The sequence below is a fragment of the Drosophila serrata genome, unplaced genomic scaffold, assembly GCF_035046125.1.
Source record: "Drosophila serrata isolate PLE 108 unplaced genomic scaffold, ASM3504612v1 contig_169, whole genome shotgun sequence".
Taxonomy (NCBI): Eukaryota; Metazoa; Arthropoda; class Insecta; order Diptera; family Drosophilidae; genus Drosophila; species Drosophila serrata.
The window spans coordinates 6017-28216 of record NW_028257067.1 but is presented as its reverse complement, the minus strand read 5'-3'; the positions used below and the strand labels follow the sequence as shown (position 1 = coordinate 28216).

The 22200-nt window shown below is 40.0% G+C and overlaps 3 protein-coding genes across 3 annotated transcripts; 2 read left to right on the top strand and 1 right to left on the bottom strand.

Moving 5' to 3' along the window:
- Window positions 1-2854: 2854 nt before the first annotated feature.
- Window positions 2855-6221, top strand: Or42b (Odorant receptor 42b). Its single transcript, XM_020959863.2, has 3 exons — window positions 2855-5465; window positions 5527-5884; window positions 5952-6221. Exons 1-3 carry the CDS (start codon window positions 4699-4701, stop codon window positions 6024-6026), a joined length of 1200 nt encoding a protein of 399 aa, XP_020815522.2. The 5' UTR covers window positions 2855-4698; the 3' UTR covers window positions 6027-6221.
- Window positions 6222-14942: 8721 nt separating this feature from the next.
- Window positions 14943-19598, bottom strand: LOC110189651 (Odorant receptor 42a). The gene is made up of 5 exons (XM_086827419.1): window positions 19414-19598; window positions 19339-19359; window positions 18230-19282; window positions 15338-15695; window positions 14943-15275 (listed from the first exon to the last, which is right to left on the bottom strand). Exons 3-5 carry the CDS (start codon window positions 19003-19005, stop codon window positions 15189-15191), a joined length of 1221 nt encoding a protein of 406 aa, XP_086683545.1. The 5' UTR covers window positions 19006-19282; window positions 19339-19359; window positions 19414-19598; the 3' UTR covers window positions 14943-15188.
- A 1527-nt stretch (window positions 19599-21125) lies between these two features.
- Window positions 21126-21913, top strand: LOC110189378 (uncharacterized). Its single transcript, XM_086827418.1, is given in 2 exon segments — window positions 21126-21549; window positions 21552-21913. Coding segments are annotated over 2 exon segments (786 nt in total).
- Window positions 21914-22200: the final 287 nt, after the last annotated feature.

Below are 22200 nucleotides of genomic sequence, written 5' to 3'. Positions count from 1 at the left end.
CCTCAATGATTTCTTACTCACAGCGCGCAATTTCTACGCGTTTGCTTGTGTGGGTTAGAGCGCACGCTCCCGCACACTCGCACACTCGCACACACACACCACTTTGGTGGGCATAATCGCATTCGTATTGGTTTTCGAGTGCCACGGCATCCGACGGTCGCCCAATGCGTTCGAGTGGGGTCGCCGTCTTAATCTGTGAGTGAGCTGGTGGAGGAGTGTGTGCGTGGTGGGGTGAAAAATTCAGGAAATTGCTTTTGCATGAGCGCTCTGGCGCGGGGAGGGGCTGCCTCTCGGGGGAGGTCGACCGGACGCTAGTCCTGGTCGCAAAAGGAAGCTGCGGCGATTGCGAAGGAATTGGCAATTGAGTGAGATCGCAGCTTGTGTAAGCCGACTGCGATGACGGGCAGGCGTCTGTCAGCCAAGTACCCTTAATTTAGGAGCAGCCTTGCCCAGAAGATAATTACGCCGCCGATAGCCAGAGAAGAGCAGGGTAGGGTATTGACCCACTCCATACACACTTTTTGATGGCTCGCATGCTGCCATTCAGTCAATGGTCAATACACCCGTTGACCCCGTTCAACTCTTGCCCTGAGCCGTGCTCGAAATGGTTTCGTGTTCGCATTCCGCCCAACAACCTATCACTATCAGTGTAATGTTTTGTTGTCGTCGAACGTAGTTCATCCTTTTATTTTCAACTCGAATGAAAAATGCTGCCTACTTTTTGCCGGCAGCGAGAGAATCAAATAATAACAAAAACAGTTTTGGCACTGAAGAGGAAACAAACTGTTGGCCCTGAAGCGGGGAAAGGCCATACATCATGGGCATTGTATTGGGTCGTAATTGAATTGAAAACGACCTGAGGCCCAATATAAAGAATTTCTATGAATATTTGCCAAATATAAAAGTAAATATGGATGTAGGTGGAGTGAACATTTAATTTCTTTCTTTTTGACAAATTAAGAAGCAGCAATGTGCTGCCAAACCGCTAGAGCAATTAATACTTTTAACAAGACCTACGGAGTGCAGAAAAAAGGGTTCTCATTTGATCGAAAATAAGATAATTGTAGGTTGAACACTTAGTCTATCTTCTGTGGAGTTCAGCTGTAGTTCGCAATATTTGATTGATGTAATTAATGCCAGTAATTGATTCGATTCGCCTGTAACTTGCCAGCCCCATGACTACTGCTCTTCAAAAGCTCCATTCAATGGAGGCCATATACCAAATGCAATGGAGGGCTTATAGCTCCATACTTATGTGTGCTCCCACTCTTGCAACCCTTGCGTGTGCAAAAGGGCGCCCATGTGTGCGTTTGGCCCCATAATATAGGCTATTAAATCAATTTTGGTTGTTGCTCTTTTGCACTACTTTCACTACCTGTCTGTCATCCAGTCAGCCAGTCAGTGAGTCGAAATTGGACCAGCTGACTGCTTGGCTGACATGTTCTCAGGGTGAAGCTCGTGACTGGGCGAACTTAATGTCTGGGCTGGCAGAGCATGCCACATTTGAGGCCATAGGTCAGAGGACTATGGTTCTGCCGAGCACTCTGCTTGGCCAAAGTCCTGTTTGTTGTAGTAAACCAAATAAAGTGATCTTGGATTAAGAGTCTACACTGCAGATGTTTTATAGATGGAGCTATTTTGCCCAAACAACGGTTGAACATAGCCTTTGTTGTTCTTTTACATATTTTGTTGTTGATCGAATTTGAAAAATAAATAAATTGAGCCTTCAATTAGATCCGTGCTCCGTTTTAGTTACGCAATACAATGTTGAAGAAAATATTCGGAACTTGCTTTTTAACTGATACACATTGATCGAATCATTACTAAGGAAACTGAAAACTGAATAATATCGTTGTAGACGATGAAGAATTTAAAAACGTAATAAAGGCCAACAAACTTTTTGAGTTTTGTCCAAAAAAATAGCCTTGTGGGCCATAGTGCGGTGTCAGTGTCGGTGGGAAATCAAGGCCTCTCGCTTTTCAAGAACTACGTACATATGTCAGTGTGAGGGTTATAACTCAGGAAATCATTATTAAGTCCAAATATGCGTGGCAGCCGTGCAAATATTGACGGTACAAAACAAATTACCTGATTACATTTGGGTCAAGCCATTTTTGGCACCACGGCGACACTAAATGTTTGTGTTCTTATTTGCTTGTGTGTGCCAAGGGGTCTCTCATCCGCACTGGCAAACAAAACACCCCCACCAGCCCGGGGGCAGTATCATGGCAATCAGTTAGACGTACATACATATGTACATACATATATGTGGACCCGTATACTCACGGGTCACACAGACGGAAATTAATTAAAAGTTTGTGTGTTGCTGCAGCAGAATGTCTAGCTTGTTTATTTGTCTTGCCGGGCGTGTGTGCGAGTGTGCCAGTGTCTGTGTTAGTTGTAGCCCTTGTTTTTCATACGCGAATGTTTTCTCATTTTTTATGTATTTTCACGACCTTGTGAGTTAACAATTTGGGGCACTCACTCTGTCGCAATGTTTACAAAATAATAATGGCATTTACGACCCTGGTCTGCACTCGCTCCGAGTGTGCGTGCATGTCTGTGTGTACTCCAGGGTCGTTCTCCGCCGTTGGTCCTGCTGCTCCTGTTGCCGGTTGGGGAATTCCCTTTATTATAATTTCATTTCCCACTGCCAACTCCTCCACCAGAAATATCTCATCAAAATGCATTCTCCCGGCTTAGAAGCCGAGCAGAATAAAGAAATATGTGATTTACTCGTAATAATAAACAAAATTCATTTTATGCTTGGCTTCATAATTATTCGAACCACTTCGTGTACTGCTCTTGACTGCACAAGCTTCTTAATAAATAGAGTTTCCTGAAAGCGGTATAGATCAAATATATTGACGGGCTAAATTATTTCCCAGATGCCAACGTTTGTTGAGCGTCAGAAGCCTCTCGGTTACTTAATAATCTCGTAGACCCTGTGAGAGCTTTACATTAACTCTGTTAATTTGAAGAACATCCAACACAGATTGACACCAGTTATATCTCTGCCCAGCAGACTGCAGAATATATGTTCAACGAAAAGACTGACATCCTTCGCAAAACACTGCGATGTCTGCGTCCTGGTGGAAGGGTGCGGTCGGGAGTGAGGACGGGCAGAGAGCGAAAGCGCTGAAGCACCTGAGTGTGTAAGGTACGGCAAACATGTTCGCACAGCTGCGCAGCATGGCATTAATTTCCGTTAATTAAAATAAATACGTCAAGCGATAATAAATGACATGGCGTGGGTATTAAACGTACGCGGAGAGATCGGGCACAAAAGCGATCCAAAAGACACACGCCGCCACCAATTAGGCGACTACTACATGCCCGGGCACTTGCACCGCTGCCATCACACCATAATTTTTCCAAACAGAGCATGCAATTAATGGGGTAATTGATTTGGCCAGAGGAAACATAAATTTCTGCAACGGACAGGCCACAGATTGGCGATTTGCGTGGAGCCCGATGAGAAGGTCTCGATTGTGTCGGTGGCTGGGGGTCACTCGTCAGCTTGCAGCGCATAAATTCCATTCAAATGCCGCGACATGTCGCTCCATAAGACGACGACGACAGGGCTCTGGGTGTTGGGCGCAACACAACTTTCTCTGAGTCAGACGGCAATGCTAAGGCCCGTGCAAGGACAAACAAAAGATTATCCTTGCCCTTGCTTCACGCTCGAGTAACACATACAAGCTCTCTTTGGACACTGCGCCCGTGATGGAGAAACAGTTGCTCCACTGAAGCTGGGGGTGCGCATACGGGTGCTCCGCTATTGAAATGTTGCAGTAATGAAAAAAAATGTCAACTTACACGTTACGGGGATAGATAGGAGCTTGAGCTTGTTGTTGCCGCTCCTGGAGCTTAAATTGAAGCTGAAGCCGAAGCCGACACTGGAGGTACATACAACAAAGGAGACAGCGACAACAAAACATGTGTCAAACGCCAGACATTCTGAGCAATATTAATAACACTCGGCGAGCATATTTTTCATTAAAGCTGCAAGGAGATGTCACCAGGACGACACGCAACACAACATGTGGCATCTGTGCTGGCTTACGCTTAGAGGCTGATTATGCAAAGCTTTTTGCACACGCTCGCGGACCGACAAGAGAGAATTTAATAAATGTAGTTATAAGGGCGATTAGCGGCTGTTTCGCATTCCTTGCGATTGCGGAGGGAGCCATGACAAGTCTGCCTTATCCCCTTAGCTCACAAATATGTACATATATGTACATATCGCCTTCAGGCAAACGTACTGGTGACCCGGTTAAAGCAGAATCAACGCGACCCACGCGTCTTAATAGTCGCTCAAGAGTCATTCGCCATTTTTGTCAACTTTTGACATCATTTATGCAGGCCGGAAAGGCAGCATGTGGAAGCCAGAAAAGTCGTTCCTTTGATGCAGTTTCACATTTAAAATCGGTATCGGAATTTTCTTGACGATAAACTTTCAAGATGTCCGTCAGCTCGAGGCCCTCGACTCAAGTTCCCTGACTCTGTTAATTAAACATAACGGAAGGCAGCACAGAAATTCTCAAATGAATAATTAAACTGCAGCAATAGCCCCAAACTTAACGCAAACTTTTCGAATTTATTGAAAACTTCATCTGCGAACATGACACAAGCTCAACAGTCCGCGGGCCTATAAAAGTCGAGCTCCAAGGGCCCACATCACACACTGGCCGCAATATGGTCTTCAAGCTTATACATCCCGCTCCGCTCACGGAGCAGAAGCGATCCCGCGACGGCTGCATCTACCTGTACCGAGCAATGAAGTTCATAGGCTGGGTGCCGCCCAAGGAGGGCGTTCTGCGCTACGTCTACCTCTTCTGGACACTGATGACGTTTGTGTGGTCCACCACGTACCTGCCGCTGGGATTCCTGGGCAGCTATATGACCCAAATCAAGTCCTTTTCGCCAGGCGAGTTCCTAACCTCTCTGCAGGTGTGCATCAATGCCTACGGTTCTTCGGTCAAGGTGGCCATCACCTACTCGATGCTGTGGCGACTGATCAAGGCCAAGGATATACTGGATCAGCTAGACCTGCGCTGCACCACCATGGAGGAGCGGGAGAAGATACACCGCGTGGTGGCGCGCAGCAACCATGCCTTCCTCATCTTCACATTCGTCTACTGCGGCTACGCTGGTTCCACCTACCTCAGCTCGGTGCTAAGCGGACGGCCACCCTGGCAGCTGTACAACCCGTTCATCGACTGGCACGACGGCACCCTCAATCTGTGGGCGGCTTCCACCCTGGAGTACATTGTGATGTCGGGCGCCGTCCTGCAGGACCAGCTCTCGGACACATATCCCCTGATCTACACGCTCATCCTGCGGGCCCACATGGACATGCTGCGAGAGCGCATCCGCCGCCTCCGGACCGACGAGACCCTGAGCGAGGCCGAGAGCTACGAAGAGCTAGTCAAGTGCGTCATGGACCACAAACTAATTCTGAGGTGAATGCAGCTCCAGTCTCGAGTTTAGGTCAATTCACTCAAGTTCTCTTTCGCTCAGCAGATACTGCTCGATCATCAAGCCGGTTATATCTGGAACTATTTTCACCCAGTTCCTCCTGATCGGACTGGTGCTGGGTCTGACGCTGATTAACGTTTTCTTCTTCTCGGACATCTGGACGGGCATCGCCTCCTTCATGTTCGTGATAACCATTCTGCTGCAGACCTTTCCCTTCTGCTACACTTGCAACCTCATCATGGAGGACTGTGAGTCCCTCACCCATGCCATTTTCCAGTCCAACTGGGTGGATGCCAGCCGCCGCTACAAGACAACGCTCCTCTATTTCCTTCAGAATGTCCAGCAGCCCATCGTCTTTATTGCCGGCGGCATATTTCAGATATCCATGAGCAGCAACATAAGCGTAAGATCCTGCGAAAACATTTTACATTTCCCGCCGTACTCTTGGTATTATTCATTCTATCCTGCAGGTGGCAAAGTTTGCTTTCTCCGTAATAACCATCACACGGCAAATGAACATTGCCGACAAATTTAAGACGGATTGAGTTAGCGACGGACTTAGCTTTCCACGGCGAGTTCAACTCTCCTACCTCCCACATCTTCCCTATAACCCAACTACAGAAAAATTCTTATTTAACAAAAAGCTTGTCTTAATATTTCTAAAACTTCTATGCAAACGTTCTAGCATTGAAATTTTAGACAGTTGCCAACCTAAAAAATAAATGCACTTAATTTCATTATGGTATTATGCCTCTTCATTGAATATTTTGGTTTTATTTTACTTTTTTATAACCTTGCAGGGTATTATAATTTAAGTCAGAAGATTGCAACGCAGTGAATGAGTCACTTTCGATCATATAACATATAACATATCATATAACATATATATTCTTGATCAGCATCAGCAGCCGAGTCGATCTAGCCATGTCCCTCTGCCCGTCTGTCCGTTTATACGCAAACTAATCTCTAAGTTTTAAAACTATCTGAATGAAACTTTGTAGTTAGTCTTCTATTCTTCATGTTCATACAAAATATCGTTAGATATAGAGGAAAGTGCCAAACTGTTAATGAAAACTGTCAAAATTATAAATATATATATATATATATACAGTGTCTCCGGATGCACCCCACGCTTTTAACTCAGAATTTAGTGATCTTGTTTATACTTACATATATACTATTGCTCTGAAATTAATAATTTTGCTTGTAATTATAAATTATTTTCTTCTCTTTAGTTCGGTTATTTATAAAAACGTGTTTTTTTAGTTTTTTAAACTATTATTTATTCGTATTTTAGTTCGATTTATCAATAATCATTTTTTGCGGACATGTAATTATGAAATATCTAACGAACTATTTTATAATCTCATTATTTCATTTAAGGCCTCTTTGTTGCATGGGGTTTTTCCTGTTAACTTTGAGCAATCAAGTTCTTCAATGCGAATACCGTCTAAGGTTCTTACACGACTAAGTTGTAGATAAGCTTGTACAGCAGGCATGCGCAGATCGCGCGCTAGCTCTGTCTCTCTTGCCCCTTTACGGAGGATTTAAATAATCCTAATCAGGACAATGAAACATTTTTATCAAATGATTGTATTGTCATCGTTCTTTGAGAAGTTTCAAGTTTATCAGATATTTGGAAACCCTTGAAAACAGTGTTCAAAGATTCCGTTACATACATACATCCCGAACTAACAAAAGAGTGGGAAAAATATAAGCTCCAGATTTCTGCTCCGAAGCATTATTTTCCATCTAACCACATCGATCACAACGGAAAAAAGTTGTCTTTTATAGTTTTTTTTGTTTGCTGCACTTTAATAATTGAAAATATTAATCAGTGAATATTTTAAAATATTTCATATTTAATTTACGAATCAATTGGTGTAAAAACCGAATACAAACCATAAGAAATATCTTTGGTAAATGTTCTTATTTAGCTTCGGCACATTTGTTGGCCGTCACAAACCAACGAAAATTTTTCTATTAGATTGGCACCAAGTTGCTAAGGGATTTTTCCGTACGTCTCGGCTGACCACAGCCCACAAAGAGAGGGACAAGGGACGCCTCCAATCAAAGGTGATCAAGGCTCCTGCAGATGGAAACAAAAAACGGATCGCAGTCCAGTGGAATTTTTTTTACCCTATCATCTAGTAACGAAAAGACCGGCGTACAAATGGCTATAACTGCCGAGAGTCGTTTAAAGTCAGAATCCATGTAAAGCCAAGTGAAAAGTACAAATTTATTTTATTATTTTTTTTACCAGTCGAATTTAAGCCCAACCCAAATCAAGCTTCACCAATTTGCTGCTTTAAAAATTAAGGTAAGTAGTTTAGTAAAATGATTCGGTTATTTTTACTAATGCGTATATCCATTTTAAAGTTCTTTTGATTTGCTTTTTTAAAATGTTTTAAAATATATAACATGGAGAGAGTTAATATTGAAGTAAACCAAAACTATAAAATATAAGTAAACATAAATATAACTAGAAAATAAGCTAACTTCGGCACGTACAAGTGTATTACCCTTGCAGATAGAATTTCGATGACAAGGAATGCATACAATTTAAATCATATATATTTATGTTAAAAAACAATGAAGTAATACTTGCTTTCATTTAATTTTCTTGTCGATTTTGATGCACTTAGTCTCCATACTGGTTTTTTAAAAAAGAGTTTATGGTTTCTGATTTAAGGGTTATCTGATATAAGGTGAAGGGTATAACAGAAATTTGCCTTTTCCAAGTTCGCTAGACTTCCCTTCATAAGCTTCTGGAGACTCAATTAGTGTAAAATTATGAATTAGTTAATGGCGGTAGCCGGAAAAATACTCTTTGAAACTTGTGCTCTTTTATCAGATTAATATGTAATTGAATGCTAGAAGTTTAGGATGGGAGGAACTACCTTCTTTGCAATGGGTGCAAAAGGCACAATAACCAATTTGTATTAACTAACTGGACAGTGACGGCCAAGCCGGAGTTAGTATTCGAGCTATGTGCTCTTTATTGAATATCCAAATAAACAGAATCAGAACAGAAGTCGACGCTTAGATGGCCGTGGCAGACCACTCCCCAAGCACAAATTGCCAGTCATACGATCGCTGGCCACCAATAAGACAAAGGAACGGTCCATTTCTTCGTACTTTGCTGGCTCAGCTCCTGGACACCATAAGGGTCATACAGTGTGCCAGAAATTATTAATATATAAAAGTGTGTTAAATACCCTGTTTATTTTTAGAGAGCAACAAGTGATTTTACAATATATTTTTAGGATCGAACTTAAACTAAGTCTCGCAGATAAGTTGCTCGTTTGCAACGGAGAGACTGTTATATATACAGTGAAATTGTTATTGTTTATTTATTAAAGTGAGCCAAACTAATGTCCCGTCAATGGGCTACGGTCAGTGCTAAGGAGAAACTGGTGAACGAAGAATTGATTTCATCGTTTTAAATCGTTTGACCTCAGCTTAACGCGGCATTCTAGTATTTAAAATCTTAACTGTTCTGGCTTTTATTTAGATAAGTTTGTGATATTGTTTGTATACATAATTTAAGAGTGAAGTGCCACTCAGTAAGTTGTTTATGTTAAATTGTTAATGTTATTAGTAAATTGTTTATGTTATTTCAGAGCGGAATCGCCTGTCCTGGAAGTGGATTCTTTACATTGGTTGGGGCTGCTGGCGGACTGCATTTGATTAATAAACAGGTTAAGAGAATTAGTATCAATTTTATAAAAGATTCTAAAAAGAGCCAGAAAATGAGCGGATACATTTTATTAAATGCTTATCCTTCCAAATACAAATACTTTAAGTCGACTGAGCTTTGTTTAGTAGCTGCAGATGGCGGACCGCAAAGAAATTGATTGTGGGTTGATATTTGTTTATATTCTTCACGCTAATAATAATGATAATAATTTGAAACTTATCTACTCCCATAAATGATGGGAATGTACGTGGCCTGAAAGTATTCGGTGATGTGTTCACGTGGAGCGTATGATAGATGGGGGGTATGAGTTTCAGCATGTGTGGTGGATTTTTATTAAAGTTTGTTTATGAAATTAAGTTAATATAAAAATGTATCTGACTAGCTATGTACATAAAGTGAAAGTTATTTGTTTTTGAATGTCGAGTCAAACAGCCCTGTAATGGCCAAGAAGGAATTAATTAGGAGTCAAAACAAGTTCCGTTTTTAATGTTCTTGTTTTATTCGAATGCAGCTTAATTATACTGCCCTATGCTTACATTAATTTTGGGAGTGAGGTCGCCCGTTGGGTTATTAATTGTATAAGCACATAATTTGGCAGAGAGACCGCCACACAGGGACGCAACATGGTTCTGAGCGAATTTAGGGGACACCGCGACGTCGTATTGTGGGTCTTCTGGGTGTGTCTATAAAACGTCGGCTAGTCTTTTGTCCATGACAGTCGTGATCGTGGTGAATTAAAAGAAAAAAAGTAGTTCTCCGACGTCACCTATGCCTTTTTGTCGGTTTTCAGGCACCTAGCAAGCTCTATCAGAGTGATAGATAGATAAACATGCCATGTGCATTGGAGACGCTGTAGAGGGGCGGCATTCGAAGTTCTGACGCCAAAATGGTTTTCAAGCACGCCCACAATCGTATGTAAGTTGTTGGGTTATTGTAGGGGGCTTTGACGTTAGGATGATGCCTTTTTTAAGCTGGTCCTAAATCTCACCCTTGACCAAGTCAGCTTCTCCCATTTTGTAAGGGTGCAATGTGGCATTGAGACGTCTAAGCTTAAAGCCTCACGTCATTCCCTGCTACTCTCCGTTCATATAAATGCTGATATTCTGAATTAATATTAATTTATAAATTGTGTTTGGGTTTTTTCCAAAAATTTACTTTGAGAGAAATTTTTTGTTTTTTACATTTTCCGAAAAATGTTTTCGTATACCTTTACGAGCTTTATATTTGGACAGAACGAGTTACGCTCAATTTTACAAAATCAGTCCTATATACACGTATAGTGAAATTTATTGACAAAGAACCACGCTGAGAATAAATTTAGCAACGGGTGGTTGAATTAGTGTTCTTTATTCGATTGATTAAGCTTAGCTTAAGACTAATTTTTGAAGTTCAAAATCTTAATTCTATTGCCCTTGGCTTACAGGAACTTAGAAGCGAAATCGATAGCTCGGGATATTTGATTGTATACATTAATCAAGAGTGCGACTGTCACTTAAGGACCGCCACTTATTGGTTTCAAGAATTGTTTGTGTTAATTGAGATGGGGTCGCCAGATGTAACCCTTAGAACATTGGATAAATTATTCTTAAAGAGGACCTTTTGCGTCCTGCCATTCAAATAACTAGAGATCCAATTAAGAAGATCACTTGGAAAACCCATTGAATCGAGTTTTCTAACGAGGAGAGAAAGGCTAACAGAGTCAAATGCTTTACTGAAATCAGTATAGATTACATCTGTCTGACAATTATTACGGAAGCCCTTTATAATATAGGAAGAGAGCTCCAAAAGATTTGTTGTTGTTGATCTTCGCTTAATAAAACCATGTTGACATGGAGAAATAACCGATCTACAAAGGTGCTGTAAGTGAGGGGTGATAATGTTTTCAAATAATTTATGGATGGCCGACAACTTAGAGATTCCTCTATAATTGCTATATTTTTTGTGGAGAGGACTAATAAACGATTCCTTCCAAATAATGGGAAAGTGGGGGGTTTCTAAGGACAAGGTAAACAATTTCAGAAGCGGATAGCACAGGGCGTCGGCCAGGAGAGATTTTGTTTAGGCTAGGACAGAAAATTAAGTTTGATTTGGGTATGTCGTAGGAATAAGTCTGGTGTAAATACGAAGAGCTTGAATAGGTTGTTTAAAAAAACTGCGAAAATATGTAGATCGGCTATTGCCTGATCATTATTTGCGGTAGTATTTTCAAATGAAAGCGAGAAAGGATTTGTTTTAGGCTTACGTTTAGTGTTAACGAAATTATAAAACTGTTTTGGGTCCTGTGAGAACTGGGCCATACAACGAGTTAAATAGTTTTTATAACACTGCGCGTTCAGCACGGTAAAGTTTGACCGAGCTAATAAATAAGATGAAAGGGCAGATCAAGAACCGGTGAATTTAAATTTAGTATACAGTCTAGATTTTTTATTTTTAAGTCGGCTCAACTCTTTAGTAAACCATGCGATTTATTCGAGCTTGGCGGATAATATAACGGAACACATTCAGTAAAAAATGAATTCATGGCACTGTAAAAAAATATCCACGGCAACTGCCATGTCAGTGCACATGTATAGATCGGACCAATTGAACTCGTTTATAAAATTATTCAGCCGTTCAAAGTCCGTTTTGCGAAAACATAGGACTTTATTGGCTGCACGGTCAGAAATATTCTGTACGTCACACCCAATATCAAGAGTCACATCGAAAGTTGGATGATAAGGATCTTCGGGCTGCGTCAGAGGCGCCACCCTTGCTAAACTGACTCTCGCAGGATCAGAGACGAAGCAAAGATCAAGCAAGCGCTGTAAGGAATTTCGCACATGGTTGACTTGAGACAGCGAAATGTCAAACAAGCCAGCGATAAAGTCATGTTGTGTAGGTGTGTTGAGAGTATTGGTGGAATTATTTGAGCACCAAATAGCACCAGGGATATTAAAATCTCCTCTCCAACTGGTCTCTATCCAAAAGTCTACTGGAAACCATCTGAATAGCGGAAAGGTGATTCCAATAAATAGGAAGTTCCGACAGTGGAGGTATGTAGGAACAGGTAATAAAGATGGAGCTACCTTTGATAGATAGCTTCACACAGAGGAGTTCGACATCGTTGCATTCCTCGAAGGTTAATAATTCTGACGTGAGTGAGGAGTCCACCGCTATAAGAACTCCACCCCCGCGTCTGATAGGGCGATCTAGCCGATATACTGTGAACACAGCTGGAAAAACTTTGGAGCTCAGAATCTCCGGCTTTAACCAGGTTTCTGTGAGCACAATAACCTGAGATGCAAACGAAAGGCTATCAGAATACAAGTTAGGAAGCTTACTACGTAAGCCTCTTGCATTCTGATAGGAAATACCTAGGGAGTAGGTTAGTTTTGTGGTATGATCAGGCCTGGGAAGAGTTATCCTACAAGCTGCTTTTTCTTTTTCTTCGCCTCGAACTCCTTAACAACGATGTACTCTGGCCAGAAGTTGGGAGAGCAAATAGTGTTAAAGAGCTCGTTAGGGACGTTTATTTTGAAAGATGAAATGTCCCTTGCGTAAGAAAATTTAAACTTTTCCACCTTTATCTTAATTTTTTCGTCTCTGGTTTTGCCTTGTATAAAGGCGAGAACATCTTCCGATGTTTGATCAGGGGAGAGCCGCGAGACAAAAATATGTCTCGTCGGTGGAACCGCTATAAGAGCTTTTGGCAAGGCAGATTATAATTACATAAAGTGTGTTATTATTATCTGAAATTAATTTTAAAACGTTATTATGTTTTACTATCTTTTTTTAGTTTCATTAGTCGAGGAGGAGTTTTCGCTTAAAATAACATTTTCAATCTTAAATCTACATTGTCTTTTTCTAATAATTTTGCATCCACTTATTTTTATATCGCTATTTAATTCTTGAAAATTTTGTGTAATAGAAGTTTCCGTAAGATTTCATGTAGGTATAATATTTGGTTCAACATATTGAATAATTTCTATTGAGGGAGTTTGTATAAAATTAAAAATTGGATTCTTGGGTTTAATTAATCATTGTGCCCAAGGTTCCTGCGGAAGCTTAACGGTATTAGTTATCTTTTTATACCGTTTCAGGGTATTATAATTTCAGTCAGAAGTTTGCAACGCAGTGAAGGAGGCACCTCCGACCATATAAAGTATATATATTCTTGATCAGGATCAACAGCCGAGTCGATCTAGCATTGTCCGTCTGTCCTTCTGTCCGTCTGTCCGTTTCTACGCAAACTAGTCTCTAATTTTTGTAGCTATCTGAATGAAACTGTAGTTAGCCTTCTATATACTCTCACTCGTATATATGTCGGAACGGGCCGGATCGGACGACTATATCATATAGCTGCCATAGAAATGAGCGGAAAATTTTTACAAAAAAATTTTAACTTTTTCAGTTTTCAATAGAATTGGATTAAATTTAAGATATTGCCATTTTACTATACTCTTCAATTTTGCATAAAATTTTATGAAAATCGGACTACTATATCATATAGATCCCATAGGAACGATCGGGAAATTAATAAAATTAAAAATTATAACTTTTTCAGTTCTCAACAAATTTTCATCGAATTTGAGGTATAGCCATTTTATATTAGTCTTTAATTTGGTGTCAAATTGCATGAAAATCGGACAACTATATCATATAGGTGCCATAAAATCGATCGTTTGATGTAGAAGAAAAATGCAAATATATGAATGTAAAACTGCAAATATAATATGTATAGGTGAATGAAATGAAACCAGGTATTACTTCATTGTTTTTTAACACAAATATATATAATTTATATTGTATGGATTCCTAGTCATAGAAGTTCTATCTGCAAGGGTATATAAACTTTGGCGTGCCGAAATTAGCTCCCTTTCTTGTTTTAAAACATTGAATATTTAATTCCATAAATTGCTAAACCGTTAAAGATTTCTCCATTCTTAGGCAATCCATCCAGTCGTTTCAATATATGTACATTGTACTATGTGCCAAGGAGCCCTGGCTGCCTAAAAATAAGTAAGTCTGGACTTATGCAGTATTTCAGCTATAATGCTTTGGATCCATGTATAATCAAAATCCGCTTAATAGTACCGGAAAAATAGATGTTTCTTATATTTTCGATTATTATTTAGGCACAAGTGGCTACGTACTGTATACAAAACCAGAGCGGAAAATCTGAAAGAATTATGACAAAAATTTTCAAGCGCTTAATTCTTAGAAATCCAATTACAAACTGCAAGAGTATACAAACTTCGGCGTGCCGATGTAGGCTTCTTTCTTGTTTCAAGTGTGAGTGGGATAACTTTTATTATCTCGAGGTTTTGCTTTCTTAAGAATTCATTTAAAAACTGACATTCTGTTTAAATTCATAACTATGCATGTATGTATCTATTTATGTATTAAGGTAAGGTAGACCACCCGTACATTTAAAAAAAAAATCTGATTATTTTTACTTAATCTGGATGCTAATATTCTTACGGTCATTTTAAGACAGACATTAGAATTTAGCGCTGCCGGTATACCTTAAGTACTTTCCCTATCTTCTCTTGCGTTTTTCTCAAAACTGCGTTTTTTAAAACGGTGTACATGATTTCTCAAAAATTTCTGGACCGATTCTCTTCAAATTTGTTACACAGCTTCTCTATAACGTCCTCTATGGCATGACGTAGGATTTTTTTTATCGATATTAAACTTTTTTTAAGTTATAAATTTTTAAAACAAAAATTTCGTCTAAAAAAAAAAATTTTTCCAAGTACTCCCAAAAACGGCTACATCATGCTATAGGCATACTTATATAGTTTATAAACATTTTTGTTTTTTAATTTTAGATAACAAATGTGGTGTGCAGCATGTACACCATCCGACCATTCCGTAAAAAATGCCTTTTTTGACTTTTAAGAAGTATTGTTTAGTTTAACATATGTACTTTGATGTACTAATAAATAGAAAGTTGTATTCTAAATAACTTTGAATAACCCTCAAATTTTCAGGCGTCCACGATGATCTACACCCTTAACTCATTTCATTACTCATCATCATTTGATTTGGCAAGTTTCTCGGCAATGTTCATTTGCTTAACCAGAGTAAAGACTGAGAATGAGAACTTGGTAACCTGCAATATAAATTTAATCAATGCAGTAATTTTCAACTATCAACTTATGTTATGGTGCTTACACTGATATTGGTGCCCACGGATATGGGAAATACGTTCATGGCCATGAATGTTATCGGCTGCTGAAGTTTCTGCAGAAAGTACATTAAGGTCTTCTTATATCGAGTCTCTTCGTCGATCCAGTTGGAGTGAAACAAAGCGTCCGCAAGTTTGTAGCAGTCCTCAGTCAGATAGTTGCAGAGTATACAGAAGGGCGTGGTCTCCAGGAGCACGGCAGCCATAAAAGATAACGCAGCGATGGCCGATCCCAGATTAGCGAACAAAACAATGTTTATAAGGGTGAAGCCAAGGACCAAGCCGACCACCAAGAATTGCACAAATATGGTTCCAGAGATCACTGGACGAAGACAATCGACATAGCTGAACGAGTAAGGGGCAAAACAGATTAAAATTATTAAAACATGATAACATCGTAAATCCAAATATCCTATGTTTTTGCTGTTTTCAATTAAAACACTGAAAATCGATCGGTCCTCAAATAAGAACATAAACATAGAACTTTTGCCGATTTTCCAAAGTCCTCATATAAGATGAGTTATATGGCAGTTGTCATTGTGGACAGCCGTCTATATAGATAAGCAGGCAGAATTTAAAATCAACTTAATTTTGAGGTTGGTTCATCGGTAATCCCGGTTTTCCAGAATTACAAACTTGTCAAATTATTTTTAAAGATAATCTTAATTTAACTTTTAATGGTCATAAAATTTGCTATAAAAAATTGATGCAGTTAACCATCAACTATTCAAGTCAGGGCTCTGAGTGAATGTCGTTAACTTTTCTGCAATTATACAGCAGCCATAATCATGAGTATATTTAAATACATACATACATGTAGGTTGTTTTCAATTTATCGCATAAAACAACATAATTCTAATAAATGTAAATAATAATAATATTGTAAATTAGTCTTTATTAAATACATATAAACGATTTCTGATAAGTATTTTGCCGATTGTCTGGCAAGTTAAATACTTCCATAGAAATGATAAGTACATATAAAGAAAATGTAAATGTTTTATTAAAAATTGGCTATTAACTATTTTTGCAAACAAAAAATCAAATTATATTATATTTTTAACACTCTAGTGCCCAAGACCGCCTCTAGACGTGCACATTGAAAAGTATCTACATATGTATATTTATACCCTTGCAGGGTATTATAATTTCAGTCAGAAGTTTGCAACGCAGTGAAGGAGGCACCTCCGACCATATAAAGTATATATATTCTTGATCAGGATCAACAGCCGAGTCGATCTAGCCATGTCCGTCTGTCCGCCTGTCCGTCAGTCCGTCTGTCCGTGTGTCCTTCTGTCCGTCTGTCCGTTTCTACGCAAACTAGTCTCTCAGTTTTGAAGCTATCTGAATGAAACTTTGCAGTTAGCCTTCTATATACTCTCACTCGTATATATGTCGGAACGGGCCGGATCGGACTATATCATATCATATATATCATATATGACTACATCATATAGCTGCCATAGGAATGATCGGATAATTTTAACAAAAAAATTATAACAATTTCAGTTTTCAACAGAATTTGATCAAATTTAAGATATAGCCATTTTACTATACTCTACAATTTTGTATAAAATTTAATGAAAATCGGACAACTATATCATATAGCTCCAATAGGAACAATCGAGAAATTAAGACAATTAAAAATTATAACTTTTCAGTTTTCAACAGATTTTTATCAAATTTGAGGTATAGCCATTTTATATCAGTCTTAAATTTTGTGTAAAATTTTATGAAAATCCGACTACTATATTATATAGGTGCCATACAAACGATCGTTAGATGTGGAGAAAAATGCACATCTGTGACTGTAAAACTGCTATGTAAAGGTGAATAAAATGAAAGCAGGTATTACTTCATTGTTTTTTAACACAAATAAATATAATTTATATTGTTGGGATTCCAAGTCATAGAAGTTCTATCTGCAAGGATATATAAACTTCGGCGTGCCGAAGTTAGCTTCCTTTCTTGTTTTTTATTGCAATCCTTTTTGTGTACGTTTTGTGTTTTTTTCGTATTGGGGGAAGTCCCAATACGTTGTGTTTGCAATACGTATTAGTGCTTTCGTCAGCTGCTACAGCCACTTAAATATTAACATTTTTGAAATTTTTTGTAAAGAATACCAAATAAAAATAAGAAAGGAAGCTAACTTCGGCACGCCGGAGCTTTTATACCCTCGCAGATAGACCTTCAATAACTAGGAATTAATGCAATACAAATTATATATAAGTTAACACATCCAGTTCCCATAGACAGAAACTGTCGAGTAAAGAAACTGCCGACTCCGCCCGGATTGTAGATTAATATAACATGGCTATTTATCATATTCAATACAAATCTGTTGAAAAATAGAAAAGTAATAATTTTGTTTTCTAACAATTTTCCAATCGTTGCTATGGCTAACTGTATAGTTTTATTCAGATAGCTTCAAAACTTAGGGGCTTCTTTGCGTAGAAACGGACAGACAGGCATGGTTCGATCGGCTCTGCTGTTGATGCTGATCAAAAAATATGTATATACTTTATATGATCGAAGGTGACTCCTTTCATGCATTGCAAAATGCTGACTGAAATTATAATACCAAAGACAATAAAGTCTATTGTCTTTGATAATACCCTGCAGTTGGCCAGGGCAGACAGGCTCTAAATAGTCTTATTGAGTTTTCGGCTTAATGTGCTTTAGATTTCAAATAAAAACGTCCTGCTAAATAAAGGGAATGTATATAAAAAAAAAGTTAATAAAATTAATTTGTCAAAGCATTCTATGTGTACCGAATTTAAAGAACACGAGGACTAGGCGCGAATTTATCTGGTACCGGTATATCAACTCGTGTCCATAGTTATTTGGCCTAAATATGAACAACAGCAACGACTACTTACCGCAGTATTATCTTATGGTCTTGAATGCATTCCACCAGCTTCTCGTAGCGCTCCTCGTGACTCTCCACCGGATCAGTGCCGAGGCGACGCAGTCGGTCCGCAAAGATGGACATGTGGGCGCGCAACACGAGTACAAAGTTCACGGGATAGCAGTCCACACAGACGTCTTGGAAGCAGGCGCCAGCCATGGCAAAGTACTCCAAGCCGGCCTGCAGGGCGAGGTGCCAGTGACTGGAGCGCCAGTCCAAGTACGGGTAGTAGTTCTGATAGGGCGGCCTTCCGATTAAAATCGCCGAGAGAAAGGTGTTCGTGGCATACGCCATGTACACCGTCATGAAGAAAAAGAAGATCCGGTTGCTGAGAGAGACCGCGCGGTGGACTTGCAGGCGTTCGCTGGCCTGCGTGAGTCGCTTGTCCATTTCGTCCAGAATGGCGTTGGCTTCATCGAACCGCTTGACGAGGGCCCACACAATCAGCACCTTGGTGGAGCAGGACCAGGCATTGAAAGCAACCTGCAGCGAGGTGAGGAACTCGCCAGGCGAAAACTCCGACAGATGGCTTATGTAGCCCGTAAGGAAGCCGATGGGCTGATAGAATGTCGAGCTCAGATTCAGAGCAAAAGACCACAAGACGTAGGCCAGGAAATATGTTGCGGGAGGCTTACGCACGCCCATCAGGAAGATGCAGCGCAGTAGGTACAGAGTCGCGTCCCTGGAGCGAGCCGGAAGATCCTCGGAAAGCGTGTACATGGCCGGAAAGATCCTGCGTAGCTGCATGGTGGCTTCCCTTGAATTTGAATTCCCGAGTGCAAAGGTCGGCGGCAGAGCCCTTTTATATGGCTGCCAGTGGCGTGATTATAAGCTCATCAGCGAAGCGGTTGGGTAATTCATGAGCGAGACTCCAAAAGTCGTTTGTATAAATCAATTAGAGCAAGTGCCAAGTTCTTGCGACACCGAATTTGTGGAACCCTTCACTTCGATGAGCTGACACATTGTAGGGCACTGAAGGTGGCACATGTCTGCTCAGCAACCGACTAATGGGGAGTATGTAAAGCTAAGTAGAAGTGTAAAAGTTTACACTTACTTATAAATAGTTGATGATCCGCTTACCCCTTAATGGGACAAACAAGCCTGCAACAGTTCCCAGTATGAAAAGATTCAAATTCAGGTGGCTTTTGTAGTTACCAAACAGGTAGGTTTAAAGAATTCCCAGTACACCGTATACCGCATACTCAAAAGTAATTCATTGATTTTGTTACGCAGCAGCTCGAAGGCAGTCGAAATGTGTTGTCCAAACTTTCGGTTAAATACGAGACACTACAGCCAAAAGCTGCGACAAACGACTCAGCTGCAACATCTCCATTTAATTAATAAACAATGACAGCCCGGCAGCAGCCGAAAAGGGTTAAGACTAGACCCTGAAAACTTTTTAATTAAATAAGTCAATTGGCAGCAGCTGAAAATCGAAAGCTTAAATTGCCAGCCAGCAACCTATCGATATTTGTACAGTACAAGCCACATTGTAGGTAGTAGTCCAGTCATTGATTATTGCTCCATTTGAACTCCATGCTAGTAATACCTAATGATAGCAATTTATCACCCTCGAGACTCAAAGGACTGGTAAAATAAGGAAAACTAGTAGTAGTGAAATGCGGAAGAAGCTATTTCCGCATATTAAAGCATAGATGTAAAAAAATAATTATAATTTTAAGTTCATTAAAAATTGAGCAAATATATTCCATCTGTAGTCAATGAAGCAGCATCTAAGGTAAGCATTACGCATTAAGAAAACAATTCAAATAAATTAATCAGTTATAAGAAATGTTATGCAAAACCAAAATGATTTTTTTAACGCACAAAACATTTGGTACTTATAATCTCACTGTGAGCATACACTACTGTCGCATTCTAGACTATTTTCCTAAAGAATATACAGATAAGTCAAATTAATTATTTCTCGTAAATTTCATTTAATACAAATGTCAGGAATAAAACCGTGTTAACGGCTTTTAAAATATTTATGGTGTGTACAAATAAAAAGTCACCATCATCATTGGAAAATGTACTCTGTTAAAAATAAAATAAATAGTTATTTCGTTAAAAAGGAGTAAAGCAGGAGCTGAATCATAAAATGGCACTTGATTGAAAAGAAGGAAGAATTCTAATTCAAATTTTTGGGCATTAAGCAAATTACAGTAAAAGACTTTGACTTCAAGCAAGCAAAAGGGCGTTTCTAGCGCATTTGTTGAAAAATTGTAATTATTGACTGAAGTAAGAAGAAGGCCATAGATTAGGACTCATACTATTTATAAACAATTTTTTTGGTTCAGCAGTGGATAGCGGAAAGTCTTTCATTCGCTCAATACGAAAGTCAAAGTATTGTAGAAAGTCGAACGAAAACAAAAACAAACCTCCCATTTTCCAAGATATTTGTGATTTTTATTTTCAATATTAAGTGGCATTTACCGTTTTCATTAACTGTAAATTCGCATTTCCATAGGTCATATGAGAAATCAGTATCCGCTTGCTACAAGTCGCCGCACAAATATTTGATTTCATCCGACTGTTTTTGTTGGGTTCGTCCGCCTCAACGGAAGCCCGTCCGCAACAGGTGCTGAATTTCATTTTCCCGAGAAGCAAACTCATTTGCACTTGGAGCCATGACAACAAGTCTGGCTGGAAATCGTTGGAGGCAGGAGAGAGGCTAGTCAAATGTTGATATTAGCCACCCGAGCGGGGCCGCACTGGACTGGGACGAAAGCAACAGAGGGCGGGATAAGCGACTTCACAGCGACGGCAGCCCGAACTCGTTTCACTTCAAAGTAAATAAACAGGAATTCACATTTTGTACCTATCCCGACTCACCGCTTTTATCCATTGGATCCTTCGAGTGCGAAATGGGAAGGCGTTGTCACTGGTTTCGAGTGACGCTTGCTTTTGTGGTGAAGATCAACGTCTTGCTGTTAGTGGTGGGAGTGATCTTTATGCTGGACTTTGTGGGCCACTACTACTTGAGGTCCCTCACTTTTCCCGGCCTGCGGGTCTACCCCGTTGGCCTGTGAGCCTGGCTGCTTTGGGTGCGCGCCCTCACGTTGCTGGTATACATTCTAAATGCGATCCTGGGAATCCGAATGGCCCAGAACCCGAGCGTCTTGAAGTTTGCCTTGTATATGCTGATGGGACTGGTGGTCCTCCTTTATAACCCCATCATCGCTTCCACACGGTTCATGTACCGCTGGAAGTTTGAGTACTATGCGACGCAAGTTACCCTACAGTGCTGGGCCATGGACATGATGGACAAGTTAGAAGTGAAGTTCACCTGCTGATGGCTGACTACCTGATGGCTTCGACCAATCGCACCTGGTAAAGCGACTCCTGCTGTGAGAAGCCGGAGTGTCCCGGATGCATCTAAAATATCAAAAAGTACTTGTGGACAGTCGAGATGGAAGTTGCGAGGGACCACTATTTCGTCGCAATATTTCTGGTGGCGGGCCTGATACTTATGGTTCTCTACTTCGAGGACGTACCGTTGTACGACGATCCATTCGAGGATGACTCCGACTATGACAGTGATGAGAGGCAGGACCCATCCCCCAGGCTGGTGCCTTATGGAGATGTCAAAGCAGCCGCCCATGAAGCCGATTCAGGAGCAAAAACCGAGTCTCCGCCCTCTCTGGTCAATTGAACTTTAATCCAGCTTTCTTGCCCAACGCCTCTGGCATGCCGTTTTGTCTGGTAGCTTGTTCCGGCTCATTAACTGCGAAACCAATGGTCCACACAATTATTACATCCAGTCAGCTTCCACTAATATCGGTACTTAATTAGCTCTCAAAATAAAATGCCAGAAATAAAGTTTAATGGCTCCGATCTGAGCCCAAGAAAAAAAACGTCGAATATGGTTTAATGGATTTATAAGGATTTATTGGCCGGGCTGGAGTTTCTTGTTTGTAAGTATTGGTTAATGTTTCACTT

Coding starts and splice junctions, on each gene's coding strand:
- Or42b (XM_020959863.2), top strand. CDS start 4,699: ATGGTCTTCAAGCTTATACATCCCGCTCCGCTCACGGAGCAGAAGCGA. Junction 5,466..5,526: donor GACCACAAACTAATTCTGAG/GTGAATGCAGCT, acceptor TTCGCTCAGCAG/ATACTGCTCGATCATCAAGC. Junction 5,885..5,951: donor CCATGAGCAGCAACATAAGC/GTAAGATCCTGC, acceptor TCTATCCTGCAG/GTGGCAAAGTTTGCTTTCTC.
- LOC110189651 (XM_086827419.1), bottom strand. CDS start 19,005: ATGCAGCTACGCAGGATCTTTCCGGCCATGTACACGCTTTCCGAGGAT. Junction 15,696..18,229: donor GACCATAAGATAATACTGCG/GTAAGTAGTCGT, acceptor TTACTCGTTCAG/CTATGTCGATTGTCTTCGTC. Junction 15,276..15,337: donor CCGTGGGCACCAATATCAGT/GTAAGCACCATA, acceptor TTTATATTGCAG/GTTACCAAGTTCTCATTCTC.